This window comes from Anticarsia gemmatalis, chromosome 3 (genome assembly GCF_050436995.1).
Source record: "Anticarsia gemmatalis isolate Benzon Research Colony breed Stoneville strain chromosome 3, ilAntGemm2 primary, whole genome shotgun sequence".
NCBI lineage: Eukaryota > Metazoa > Arthropoda > Insecta > Lepidoptera > Erebidae > Anticarsia > Anticarsia gemmatalis.
Genome location: NC_134747.1, coordinates 9566848 through 9581997, shown reverse-complemented (window position 1 = coordinate 9581997; position 15150 = coordinate 9566848). Strand labels below are relative to the sequence as shown.

Here is a 15150-nt window from a genome sequence, read left to right as displayed (position 1 = left end):
AATGTCAGTATAATTAAAATGTGTCGGGAAACACTTAATGTCACCATAATAGATAGTGATCGCGATAATATTACCATTATTTACGCGTTATCTACCTTATTATATAGTTTATAGAATAGTAATAGGTATAAAAGTGACATTTACTACGTGATGTATAACTAAATTATCAGCTATGATTAGACTAGCTTCTGCTATCGCCTCTGTAATGAAAACTGGTACTTGTTGTGATTTACTTATAACCCATGGAAGGAAAGTTATAAAATGTATCTTAAAACGATTAAGCAGATTAGTTATAAAACCGTTATTGACAGGCAAACAGAGTAATCTTTACATTTTTTTACATAAAATTAAATATGAACTATGAAAGCTAGAATTAACTTCAATAGTTGCAGTCAGTGTGGTTTTCTAAGGCGCTATGTGTGAATCAGAGGCCATGATGAGTGCGATTGCGTTAGATGCTTAATTGTCAGACATGTATAATATATGTATTCTTAGGTTAAAGTATCTATCTATGAGCAGTAGCTTAGAATAAATTATTTGATTTGATGAACAAAAGAAACTCGGCAAAAATAAAGAGTAGAATATCTACATTTGCTATAAGTCGTGTATTCACACTAATGCGGAAAGGAGAGGCTATCAAAGGAACACTAATTAGTTTCAATTCAAGTGCAAATATTACATTCCGTGGCCTTTTATTACTAACAGTCCAACAATCAATAACTTTGTAAGGCAATTGTAGCGAACTACTTCTACAAAGAAAGTAATAATGGTAAACTCATTGCAAACTTCTTGTTTGTATGTAACAAACGTATTTGTAATTACTGGCTTATTGCAGCTGCCATGCACAAGGGATGATTTACACTGAACATTTAACTTAACCAGTACATAAGCATGTATTAATGCCATTTAAAATTACCATTGAAACCTACAAAAACTTTTATATTTTTTAAAATATCTTTCAATGAGTCACTTTTTATTTGCGTTAATAGAAGATAATTATATAATTAAGATTTGTACAAATTAAATAAATATGTTTTTTTTAATAACTTTTAATGAGTGTAGTTTTATTTGCGTTAATAGTAGATAATTATATAATTAGATTTGTAAACGTGAAAGAATCTACGAGGTAGATATATCTGTAATAAAAAACCTTTGCCTCTTTAAAATCATGGGAATTTTAAAAACAGAAATCATTGGCACAATTAAATCAGAATTTGCTAAAATACGTATTTCAATGTTGTTGAACCAGTGATGCATCAGATCGAAGTGAAGTCTAGCTCGGTACAATATAAGCCAAATAAAATTAATCAAACATATTTAACCTTACTCACTAGCCTATGTCTGCGATTTTTTATGTGCGAATAGTTTTCCCGTAGTAAAAAGTACAACATGTGTTAAAAATCTATAAATTATTTGTGTATAAACTTTTATTAAAATTAGTTTAGCAAGTAATTTATGGTGTACGAGTAACTAACAAACATACAAAGGATTGATTCCTAACAACCTTTTGCATTTATGTTATTTTATATTACTAGTAAAATTAATAGGATGAGATTAGCTTCTGTTCAGTTTTAACCAAATTTAAATGAAATTAAATTCTAAATATTTTACCTTTATGCAGGTATATATATGTAACGCTTGTGTCTAGTACCGACAACCCTGTAATACAAACAGTATTCACTTTCCTCACTTGACGCGATGAGGAGGGTAATATTTCACTCCACATATACGAAACAAACCCTTGAGGACCTCTCATTTCGCATAAAACATCTGAATTATTCAGTACTTGTTATAGAGGGCTTCATATGTGATGTATGTACAAGTCTATGATCAATATTTAACTCAATATTGTTAATGTGATGACTATATTATTATAACTTCTCTAAATAGGTCCGTTACAGTTCAGTCCATCACAGGACTAAAATTTACAACTGCACATTTCATAGATATTGTTTTCAACGACACTTATTTTTGGATGTTGTAGAGGGCATCATATGATCGTAGAAGTCTGGAGATATATATTGTCTTAATGCTGAGTATGGGACTTCTCTCAATAAGGCCCAAAGAGTTTTAGTCCACCACAGGGCTAGGACTTAGGACTATACATTTCATAGAGATTGTTTCCAACGACATTTGTTATTCTAATAATACTGCCCATATATTTTTGAACAAATCATTAATTGGTCAAATCATTATTTAGACATGATCAAATCTTCTCTAAATATATCATCCAGAAGGTATTCTAATTATTGTATTCAAGCATTATCTTTATCTGTCGCTTATCTTTTAGATAAGTAAGTTGTAGCTGTAAGTTCTTACACTATAAAATGCCCTAAATCTAGTAGAAAGGCTCACACAGATTACTTTAAAATAAAAACCCTTTCTTAATTCACCTCAAAATTAATGTCGATATTATCTAAGCAACAGTTGTTCCTCTGCTAATGACTTATCGTCATTAAAACATAAGAAATTAAACACATAACTGTTAACTATAGTATCAGGAGATGTTTAGGGTAAGGTGGAAATCTATACTAATATAATAATCTATACTAATATAATAAAGCTGAAGAGTTTGTTTGTTTGATTGTTTGTTTGTTTGCTTGAACGCGCTAATCTCAGGAACTACTGGTCCGATTTGAAAAATTCTTTCAGTGTTAGATAGCCCATTTATCGAGGAAGGCTATAGGCTATATAACATCACGCTACGGTCATTAGGAGCGGAGTAGCAACGAAAAATGTTACAAAAACGGGGAAAATTTTGACGCAAGCGAAGTTGCGCGGGTCAGCTAGTAGTAAATAAAATGTGGGGTAACAATTATAGATATTACGACTATAAGCAATAATGTCCTAAGTATTACTGCTTGTAGTTATACATAAATGCACTTGATTAGGCCACTCACCCCCGGTTTCTGAGTTACATTTAGCGGTAGTTTATCTATTCAATAGCGTTTTTTTATATGAGTTTTGACACAATTGAATAGATAAACTACCGCTAAGTGTACTCAGAAACCGGGGGTCAGTAGTCATTACTTTTGTGTAGAGCAATTCTCTACTACTATCGACTATTGACAACCGGCTGGATATCGAGAAAATTTTTGTGTAAATCTGATCAGTGCCTCTAGCGGGTGCCGTAGGAACAATTTTTGCAGTACATTTTAAATGTCAAACAAAACTCGATATTTAGTAGGATCGACTTTAGAGAATTGCCAGTTGTTTTAGATACTCAGATCTAAGTTATCGATGTTAATTGTTCGATGTAAATAGGTCAGTAGTTCCCTCCAACATCCAACTGGGAGACTGTTTATAGAGTTTGACAGTTCAATTATATTTTGTTTGTTGTCGTTTAAGTTTTGCTTGAAAATGTAGAGTTTGTTATTGCGAAAGTGGCTCTATTATTTTTCTTCTACGGTACTTGTATAAAAGTATTGATGAGATTTTTTTTTAATGAATTAATTTGACATTTGAAATTGTATCAAGTTATTATCATTGTGGATGATGGTTTACTCCGCAATTAAAAATCTATTTGAAAAGTCTCTAATTCAATGCAATGCAAATGCAAACTCTTTAATTAACCAATAAAATTACAATACAGATTTTTATTAATTTTCTTCTGTTTTAGTTACATAATAATTATAATTTTAACGAGGCAGGTATTTTATAAACAAACTATTTTATACGTTAACAAACTCACATACAAAAGTACATGACTAATTGTAATATTAATTATGCATTTTATAAATAGGTATAGTTTAACTTTAATTAGTTTAACATATTATTATAAAACTACGTACTTTTTTTATTCTAAAATAACTAAGACAAAAAACGAAGATGGTATACCTAATTTAGTCTAATAATAGACACAATCTTTTAAATTACGAGAACTCTATGGTACGTTTTTGTTAAAATGTAAGAGAAATGCAAAAAAGTTGGAAAAAATCACAAAAATATTGGTCTGCGAGTAAAGTTAGTGTTGGTGTTAAATATTGATAAAGTTACGTCTTTGAATGTATTCCGTTGCATGCTATATATACTTACGGCTCTCTCTAACGCATGCGCGCGACCGCTTTTGTCTATTGTTGTCCCGCTCTAATCTACTGATCTGTTTTTATGGGCGGCGCACTCGCTCGGTGATTGCGCGCGCGTTTTCACTGATACCATTTTCATGAAAAATATTTACATCGGTTTGTGGTCAGTTTTTCAACGTTTTCAACAGCGATAAACTTACTGCTAGATAAGAAAATTTAGAGTTAGATCATAAAACGCTCAGGTGTAGGTCGGTAATTAACTTTTTATTGATTGATAGTCGACTATAAAAAGAGAAATTTATTTCACCTATCGGTGTAGAGTCACAATGGCGTTGAACAAATATGGAATAAGATATGAATTAGTATTATTATTTTTATTGTTATTGAAAAGCTTAGCGTAGGGGGTAGAGGGGTATAGAGGAGGGGAGGTATGTGTGACAGCGGGTAGAGCGGCCAGTGGTTGGTCTGGGGAGGCGGCACGCCCGCCCGCCCCGCCCCGCGCGCCGCCGCTCCCGCGCGCTCAGTCCGCGCTCAGCCGCCGTACCGCTTTCGCCTGCGTACCACGGACTCTATCAACTGCTATTTAAATACGCGTTTAACGTTAGCCACCACTGGTAATTGATTCGTTACTGTGCAATAAGCGTTACAATTTTTGAAAGTGCTCGTTTTCATTAAGACCAATTTGAAATGCGTAATATTTTATAACGGCGTCAGTTTTGTAATCGGTGTTTTAAAATGCATAAACGGAAACAATGTTTTGGACGTAGTCGGTGAGATGTCGGGTGGTTTGTGTGGACTGAGGTACTGAGGGTCGTTTGATGGATGTGGAGAGCGCGGAGTGCTGGCCCGCCCGGGACAGGATGGTGGCCGAGGAGAGCAAGACGAGGGCCACGGACTTCTCCATCGCGGCGATCATGGCCCGCGCCGCGGAGCCGCGCAGCCCCGTCGCAAGATCACCGCCACTCACCGGTATATTAGGCCTAATTAATATATTTATTACATTCTCTTATTAAGCATTTGTTATAATAGCAGGCTATATTCATTTTAAACAATAAATAGCATTACCTTCAAGTATTTTGTTGATTATCCGCTAGTGGTAATGTAGAGTCACGGCTTAATAAGCAAATATTGTGTAAGTGTTTCTATCAAGATCTGCAAATATGCTAGTTATTTAACAGTGTTTCATTAATTAATTTCTTCCTTAGACTCTTTGAAAGTAAATATTTAATTAGATAAAGTATTTATAGCTTCAGTCAAAGGTGCGACAGTGAAAAGCGTGTAAAATTAAATGTTAATTAAACGGCTGTCACAGACGGACGGACAGTCGGACAAGTGAGTGATCTTTAAAGGGATCTATCTATTTTTTATGAGATGTAGAGATAGAGTCATAAAAACTAACATCGGAATGGTTTAGTTTTAGTAGAGCGCGTAATTTTATAGTAGAGTAAATGTATGCGTACTTATTCGCTTTCATTTTATGAAAATCATTTTGTGAGAAAAATTTTAGTAGTGTATTTTCATGACGCAAATTCAAAGTTGTTGGAAGGCTTCAATACGAATTTACAGGAGGTTATAATCCGTTATTGTATTATTATAGTAGGAGTCAATTTAAAAGAAAATTGTTATTGTAGGTATAAATAAGTTACCTACTCAAAATGTGTTCTTATGTTTTATTAGCGTTTGTTAGTTTGGCTGGTTGGAAAATTATAATTATTAAAATATACGTAAGAATTCATTTCTCCCGCTTGTAATTTGTAAATCAACCCATTTCTTTAAAATCTTACCTACCTACAGATAAGCCTGTATGATAAACAAAATTTCTTAATAGTACGTAATTTTAGGTCGGTACTTCATTTTTTCATACCTACCTTGGTAGGTATTATTTAAACGCCATTACGCGTAGTAAATAAATGAGACTCGGGTAAGTCGCTTCTTCCAATTGGAATAAACAGTTTTGAATAGTCTCTTACATGAAAAATTCCGCGCTTTTATTTACATTCGTTTTATAACATAAGTCCGTAACATCACGCCTTTTAAACCCAATTGTATAGGCAGAGGTGTATGAAATACACCCGCGTTTCGCTGTTTACAATGTTAGTGCCTAGTAAACGGGGGCTATTGCCATTACAGGACAGGTTACAAAACTTCGGGCTTTTAAAACAATCTAATAAAATTAAGTATAAATTAATCAAAAACAACTTGCTGGATCCGGGAATTGAACACTAGACATTGCGATCAGTAGTAAAAGGAATTCTATTTTTATTATGAAAGTCTTTATATGCTCCATTAGCGGGCAAAGATAAAAAGATCACCATGTTAATCATTTTCAGTCATCTAGTGGACGTTAAGTAATGTAATGATCGAATACTTGCGTAATTTTGTCATAAATTTATCTAATTAGCATTGAGGAGTCTCTAATACGTCTCTAATATAGAATTACTAAATCCAATACAAAATTGTACACATAAAATAGAACTAGTTTTCGAATAATAATATCAACAGCAATTACTCAAGCATTTACAGCTCGTCGAACGCGACACTCACAAACGAACATTAGCTCAAAACCTATAAAGCCAGGTCCATGTTTAAAAAAGGGTTTAATGCTAATTGGTGTTGTGGAGGCATGCGCAGGCGTCGTGTTACGGGTCAGTTCGTTATTTCAGATTAATTGTGTGGAACCGAACGCGGCCGACATCGGCCGACAGCGCCCTAACACAACCACCACACTGGGACACGCAACTCGACACAAATATTACCATTATTATTTTTATTTTCACATAAATCTACACAAAGGCATAATGTGTTCACCTTAGCGTTTACCCAGGATTGTTATAGTTCAACAACTTTACGGAAAACCTTTGCATGCGTTATTATTTATATTATAATCCATAGGTCTCAAGGCCTGATCCCCTCCCTCACTCCGAGAGGAGAGACTTGTCTAGCAGTGGGACATTAATGGGTTGTTTTTATTAATTATTCATAGTTCTGTGTATTTCTAAGACACAGTAGCTGTATCACACCGCCCACTATCAGTTGCATAAGCCTGTAGGTAGTATATACTCTAGCTAGGCTAGTATAGATACACAAAATTTAGAACATCAGTGTTCTAAATTTTGTGTATCTATACTAGCCGCGAACCTTGCATATAAGACTCTCTTCTATATCGTTTTACTATAGTGGTCTGTACAACTTCTTGTGTCTAACACAGCTCATGTTCGACTATCTGTCCATCAATCTAAATAATGCTTGTAATAGGGGTTCTTAGCAATTTTTTAGACAAGGGTCTGTAATCTGCCTGTTTCATCTTTATTATTTACCGATCATATTGTTACAAGATTAACGAGGAGGAAGTTAGTAACTTGCTATTAGCTATTTAATTTATAATTATACGTATTTATGAAGCTTAATAAATCTATTCCAGTCTTTGAAACAGACTAGAACAAAGTACGAAGAGACTTTAAAGTAAAAAAAGATAGTAAGTTTCAGAAGGTTTAATAATTCAGTGAGACGGTGTAGGTATTGATGGCATATTTAGCTTTAAAACCAGGCACAATGAATCAGAAGCCTTCGATTTATTGTAGTTACTACAACTTCATTAATATAATTTACCAATGTTCTTTAAGCAAGTAACTCTAGGCCTTTCAAAGCGTGCTCACCGCCACTAAAACTAAGGTATTCCTATAAAATAGCTTACTTTACACTTAGTAGAAATTGCTAGAATACCTCCAACGTGTAAGTGGTACAGTTCTTATCGACACTTAATTAAGCATAAAGTCAAAATAAAATAATAATATGGCTACTTAGAACTGTTAATATAAGCAAAGGCGGCTGAACTTGAAATAGTAAGTAAGTAGAGTCACGGATTATATTTCCAAAAGTGCCAATTAGTCGGGCAGTTCCTTTTTCCTAATCAGATAAGGCTAGTAATAACTTTTAAAGTTTAAGGTGAAATAAAATTTTGTCTAATTGGTTTAAACATGATTAACTAAATATGTTTTTTTAAGACATATTTATTTCTTCTCCTACTTTGATGCATAGAAAATCTCGAAAGAAATCGTTAGTCTAGCAGAAGATTTACTTTTTTTGTTAATGTATGTTCAAATCTCATCAAAATCTATCTTTTTCTATGACTGATTTATATTCCGTCGACGTCATAGTTTTGTTTTAAAAAATAACAAATTGTATCAAGTCTTAACTGAAATAAATCAAGTTAAATGTATGTACTTTAAATCGCTATATAAAATAACTCTATCTGAATCTCCACTTACCATTTGCGTAGTCTTCGCAAGAACAATCGTGTAAAAACTTATTTTAATTACATAAATATACATACATTTTATTAATTACGTATATGCTTATAGATTATACAAGAACAAGATATTTCCTTCTTCCTAACAATTTTTAATAAGGAAGAAAAACACATTATCACGCAAGTGATGGCAGTCCAGCGGAATACGGACAGACGTTTCACACCGTAGTTTGTTTTGAAATCATTCGAGGAACTTGTAACTGGTTTTTAGATCGTAATGTGAAAAAGCGCAGGATATTACCGCAACTGTGAATATTAAAATTATGTAGGTATTCGACACGAACAGATTTGAGGTAATATTTTTATTACGGGAAAACGCATAAACCAGTAAGGTTATATCGTTTTAAGTAACATTCCATTATTTTTGATTTGTGAATTGATTCACGATCTTTCGGAATTACAATTAGCTAGATTGATTTTTGGACAAAAGAATCATGGTTTAAAATATATTGTATGTTTACGTCCCAATTTGGCGGCTCTTTGTATTAAAGACTAAATAAATGTTGTCTCAATTCGTAATGTCCTTTTATCTTATCTGTAAACAGCTCTCAATTAAAAAGATATTGATTATAAATTAGGTTCTGAGGCTCTGCAGCACAAAATAATCTTGGCCGTTTAAAAAAGTAAGAGAGAAGCGAAAACTTTATGGCGTTATTTTAGTTGCAAATTACAAGTTTAAAATGAAATAACGTAAAAGCTTTTTTGTTTAAGTCAGATAACGGTCGACCGCCCAGTTTCAGTTTATTGCTTTTTAATTGTAGAGAAATTGTTTTAAATTACGAAAAATAACTTACTCCAACTTTTTTTCCATAAAACATATTTATTTTATGTGCGGCCGTATACATTACTTTTAATTTCTGCAATAACTACAGTATAGTAGTAACTACTTAAGTCTTTTAATTGTAAAGAATATTTATAATTGCATTAGCAGCTAGTAAAAATCGACTATAATCAAAATACATATATTATAAGAGACAAAAGGTTTTATTATTTTAATGGCGTTTTAAAACCTCTGCGGATAAACGCACTGGCCGTATTCCACTAATGTGCTTTAAACAGTTATTCTTTTTTTAAATGAATTTAGGCGCATATTTTTTCTTAATTATTTAGACGTTTTTATTTTGTTGAATTTATTTAACTGAAAATTTATTAAATTATTATATTTAGAATTGAGAAATTTAATATAATTTGAAATGAAGAATCTTCACATTGTTTTGAACGGTTGGTAATTGCTTTATATTTTTTTATAAAAAATAAATATTGAACATAGTCATTACTAACAGGCGTTTATTGCATTACGGCTGGTGTATTATCGACATATTATTATGAGTATATTAATTTATTCTTTACTATTGGATGAGTAGCTACATGACCACATGTATAGGATATTATAGTCTTATAGTGTCATGTAGCATAGTTTTAGAATCCTTTTTCTGTTTGTCAGGGTCGGTGTCGCGCCAGAGCTCGCCGGCGTCGCTCAGCTCGCCAGCGTCCAGCTGTCGGTCGCCATTGCCCGATGAAGATGTAGAGGTCGATGTAGAGCAATGCTCTGACGGCGAGAGAGACGCGTCAGACAACGCGGCGCCCTCGCCTGCACCTTCCTCAGGTTAGTTTCTATGAACTCACTTTAAATTCAACGAAAACTAAACTTCGCACGATTTTTCGGGTGTTTCCTACCATTATTTTATTTGTTTTGGAACTTCTTCTGAACGAAGTATGTTTGTCTTAGAATTTTCTAAAGTAACTCGTGCCATAATTTCTGAAAAAAAACTTAGGCATAATATGATAGTTATCGACTATCGAGATTGTTAGTTTTTTCTCAGATTGGATCTGAGAAAAAACTTACAAACTCGTACAGTTTCTTAGTTAAGAACTTATTATTTTGATACCTAAAATAAAATCGATCTGTTGGTTAGCCTAATAATGATTACAAATTAAAGTTAGTTAATAAGCAATTTTAAATTGATTGTAATCACATACCTTGAACGGAACCGCAATTTTTTTTGCTGAATTTAAAATAAGTTACTACTGTATTTAGCTGACAGGTTTATATGCATAGAAATACACCGCTGAAACCACGTGTAAATTATTTTTACAAATATTAAAATTCAAGGTTTATTTTCAAACCTGTGCGCCATTGTTATGAAAACCGTAAGTTTGTGTCAATATTATGTTAGTTAAAGTGTAAAACATGTTCGGAGAAAACAAGAGGCTTATAAACTTCGCTTGTAATGTTACTCGGCTCATGTTCATTGATCATTGAAAGAGAGGCCAGTGCGTAATGATCGTATTGAAATGATTAACAACTTGCGCCTTTACGACGTCGAGTAAAAGCTCTAGTATTGTTTCCTGTTTAAAAATAAATGTTAAGTTTTTTTTCACTTTTATCTGAGTGTGTGAGATGTACTCTATAGAAATGTGAAAAAGTATTTAATTAATCGTTCTGTAAAAAGATTATGACGTCAGCGTAAAACACACCTAACTTCGCGATTTTTCTATAGAAATCAGAATCAATGAAATTATAAAACAACCAGTAGACACTAGTAGTTGATCTATTCGAATTTAAAATTATATTGTCTCTGAGTCACGCAACAATAAAACATTTAATTTAATATATATACCTTCTCAATAAAATAGAGATTAAACAGTTTGAAATCAATATACAGTCGGAACTGTTTTAATATTAGATTTTGTTGTGTGTTCTATAACTAATGTGATGTCTATGAAAAAACCGACAGCAATTTACTGCAGCTCCACGCCATTGCTGTGCCCACAACAAAAAGTAATTGAAGGTGTTATTAGACAAGTGTTATTAATGTTATAAACAAACTTTCTCATACTACAATTCGGTTCTCACACTTCTAGCAAAGTAAGTAGCGTGATTTAATGCGTGTAGAAAACTAAGTATAATGTAGCCACAGGTTTTCCTTGTAGGTAAGGTTTGAATTGACGTCGTTATTATAATTGTGCAAACTGCATTAATTAAGTTATTTATTGTTATTACGGTGTTAATCAAACTAAAGAAGCTGATTCAGGGCTATTTTTTTTTCGCAAATACACATGTTACATTTTACTAAAGTTGAAAAGTTTGTTTGTTCGAGTTAAACCTATTGATACTTGTATCAGTACTTTTAAATTTTCGATATCACACGGAGATTGTGCAATATTTATCTTGGTTTTCTTGACGTTTCGGCCAAGTAGCATTAGCCGTGGTTGCAAGTTACAAGTAACTACTAGCAAACTAAAGTTAAGTCGATAAAGCATGATCGCGTTATTTCTATTTATATACCGGATTATAACTCACTTGTATGTAATGTACAGAACTAGGTGAGCGGGACACACCGTCGCCCGCGCGGCCGCTGCCCCCGGCCACCTCGTGCAACTGCGAGGAGTTGCTCTCGGTCGACTGCCAGCTGGAGACCAAGGAGCTGTGGGACAAGTTCCACGACCTCGGCACTGAGATGATCATCACTAAAAGTGGCAGGTAAGACGAATTGAGTACATTTTGTACAGCTTACGGTACATTAGTATATTGTTAACGTAGGTATTATCATAATCTCTTTGATAGGTACACTGCGTTAATGAAAGGCAATCAATAATGATCAAAAAGTAGCATTAATGGCTTGAAATGCTTCTGCAAAGACTTTAATCACCTTTATGTAGACTTCTTACTTAGACGTAGAGACTCTAACTCCATTCGAGTTCAAACAGTTGCTACAATAAAAGTCACATAAAGTTTCAAGCATTATTATATTTAGGGAACCCGAACAAAGATAGAAATAGATGTCACTGAGCTACTCTTCTTTATTGTGTTTAAAGTTAATAACTACTGATCTTACGTTTTCTGTTCACACCCAAAAACTGTAAAACAAGACATTAAGAAAACAGATTTCTCATCTTAATTATTTAATCGCTTCACTCATTGGTATAATGTAATCTTTCACTCCGTTGAAATTGGAGTCAAAAACAAATTAATTCACTCCACAATCACCCCCCAATAAAGGGTACAACGGAATGGATTCATCAGCTAAAGTGGCCAATTCCGGAATAATTACTTCGCGAACCCGGCCGTCCTTCAACCCTTTAACGAGATAAATTAAAAGTACATTTTTTCCTAACCGTCGGCGTAATGCTGGGCTATAAATTCACAAAGCCCCAAAGACAACAAACAGCGTTGCGTGGGGGAGGGGAAGATGTTTTTATAGTCACGCCGAGAGGTTTATCTAAATAATTGCGTAGTCGGTGGCGGTGAGCGGAAAATTGGCATTGTGTACTCCGTGCTCCGGTCGCCCCGGGAACACTGTCGCGCTCTGACATACTGCTCTCCCGAGAGGCGCGCGTGCCATATTGACGCGACAAAAATGTATCCCCGTTTAGATTACACGATACTTAATACTTAAATAAAACTAAAAGTATACCGTGTCAAGTTAATCTAAAATCCACTACCTCCAGATTGCAGCAAAATATCATAATGCCATGACGTTGCGTCTTTTTCAGCAGTGCATGATAAAATGAGAATTCTGCCTAGTAAATAAAGGCGAATAACTGTAATTTTGTGCTATTAGTTGACGGTAGGTTGTCTTGGCTCTGTAGCGTAGTTACACTGAAATAACTTGTCGGAACAAGTGTACCGAATGAGTATAATCCTCGTATTAGCCGCTTGTCATATGTTATCTGCAATAGGGTGGGTCCCCCGTATCGCAACAAGTGCAGTTAGTCTAAATCACTGTAGCCGGCAGTAGCCCGGAGAGCGTTTCAATCTCCGGGGAAAGGATCCTATTGTAACACACACAACGTGCACAATACACGTGATCACTGAATTTTGATACTTGAAGCTGACATCTAAATTAAACATTTGGGTTTTAAAATAAAAGTAACTAGTCCAATCAATATTACATTAACTTCTTGAAAGTAACAAATTAAATTTTTATCAAGAAAGGTTAACAATTGTGTCAAAACTGATAAACAATATATGTATTTTTAAAATCTGTAAACAGTATTAAAGCGAACAACGTACTTGAAGGATTAAGAATTTTCAAAAATGCTTTAGAATAAATCTTAATTTGACGCATAGTTCCCTTTTATTTTTTTGGTAATGTGGTTTAGTTTAGTCAAATTAGCTTTTTTATCATATAGAAAAATGACTTATTTTTTATCAAGTATCAAAAATGATTAATCCTAACATATACTCTTAAACAAGAGATAAATCAACTGGTCCAATCAAAACGGAATATCAGGGACAAATTTTACAAGGGGAGGGTGGCGAAGCGTGTTTTCAAATTGCTTTACAATGCCTTCTCTATTAATTTCATCGCCACTGTCTGCAATATTTTCTACTTCTTTTATCTTCATTTTATGCTTTTTATTATTACGTAGATACTTTCATATACGCTATATTTTGTTAAATCGGAATTCTAAATGAAAAAAAAGTCATTTCTTACTATGCTTTAAAAATATTCTAATGTCTTTGATTTAAAATTTCATCAAATAAATGCTTTAGGATATAAGTGATTCAGTGGCAAGACAGTGTTCCACGATGAATATAACACTAACAAAGGCGACCAATACCAGTAAAATGTGTTACTGCGTTCATTTTTATGTCAAACTTAATATGAAAACATAAAATGGCCCTTATCTCCGGACATCCCGTAATACGCTTTATCTTTTTTTATTGCGATGCACAATCCGTTCCCTTCTACATCGATACGATCCGTCCGGGACCACCAAATATCTTACTATATTATTAGGTTTTTTCTAATTCCATTAAATATCACAAGCTTTGAATGTAATGTTTTATGTAACTGAATATGGATACAGTATTTTAACATAATATTAATATCTTATTCTTGGATAGCTTCTATATTATTTTTAATATGACTAGCAAACTTGTTAAAATAGAGGATATTTTTATAACTTGCTCGTTTTTATACACGTAAGGTACTTATGTTTCATATTTAAGATATTTAATACGGCTCGAGGCATAATATATTTTATCGATAATGTTTCACACAAGTAAGTGGCGCATCACTAGCTTTGCGTGGCTTACGAGAAACGTCGCTCTGTCTCGATTTATTTACTTTTTTCATTTTTTCGATTCGTCGTTTTGATTTACAAGCGGCCACTTTACTGCCGAGTGGACTTTGTTAGGGGGACCTAACTGGTACACAATTTATGTTCACCGGACCTCTCCTGACAATGAGTTTATCCAAAATATTTGAACGTTAGGTCATAACATGGCCTTTTTATGTCTGACTGTTTATACGTTAACAACGTTATTGCAATATCTGTCGCGGTTGACTTGAACGTCGTAAGTCATCGGTGAACCTATACAATAAAACAGTGTTGAAATTGCAACGTCTGACCGCTCTACCGCGAAATTAAAAATGTGCAGACAACGCTCTGCTTAGAAATAAATACATTCTCATTAGCTCTATGCTTGTTCAGTTGGAAACCGTATCATCACATGTTTTTCCACATGATTATATTTTGTACGTAAGATAAATGATAGTAAACGATAACAAATAATAAATGATAATGATATGATTTAGTTAATACAGGTTACTTATTTATTACACAGCAATGAATTAAGAATGGCATTATTTGCATGCTCGAGCTGAGGCGAATAGCAAGGAGGCGCGTCTTCTACTTACACTGCGTCGTACTACGTAAATTACCTGTATCCGCAATATGAGTGATCACCCGTCGTATTAATAGTTTTTATCGGCTTTTAATACATCGACAATTACCTATCCACCGGGCAACGGTGTCGGCGGACGTGACGGTTATGCTTAAAATATGTGCGTGTCTAAACCAGGG

At 33.7% G+C, this 15150-nt stretch overlaps 1 protein-coding gene across 1 annotated transcript in view; it reads left to right on the top strand.

Annotated features, from left to right (window-relative positions):
- The first annotated feature begins 4481 nt into the window (after positions 1 to 4481).
- Positions 4482 to 15150, top strand: part of mid (midline) — a 58307-nt gene continuing 47638 nt past the window's right edge. Inside the window, exons 1-3 of the mRNA XM_076136353.1 lie at positions 4482 to 4994; positions 9779 to 9940; positions 11656 to 11818. Of these exons, the coding sequence (XP_075992468.1) occupies positions 4844 to 4994; positions 9779 to 9940; positions 11656 to 11818 (476 nt within the window). The 5' untranslated portion in view covers positions 4482 to 4843. The remainder of the gene's footprint in view (positions 4995 to 9778; positions 9941 to 11655; positions 11819 to 15150) is intronic.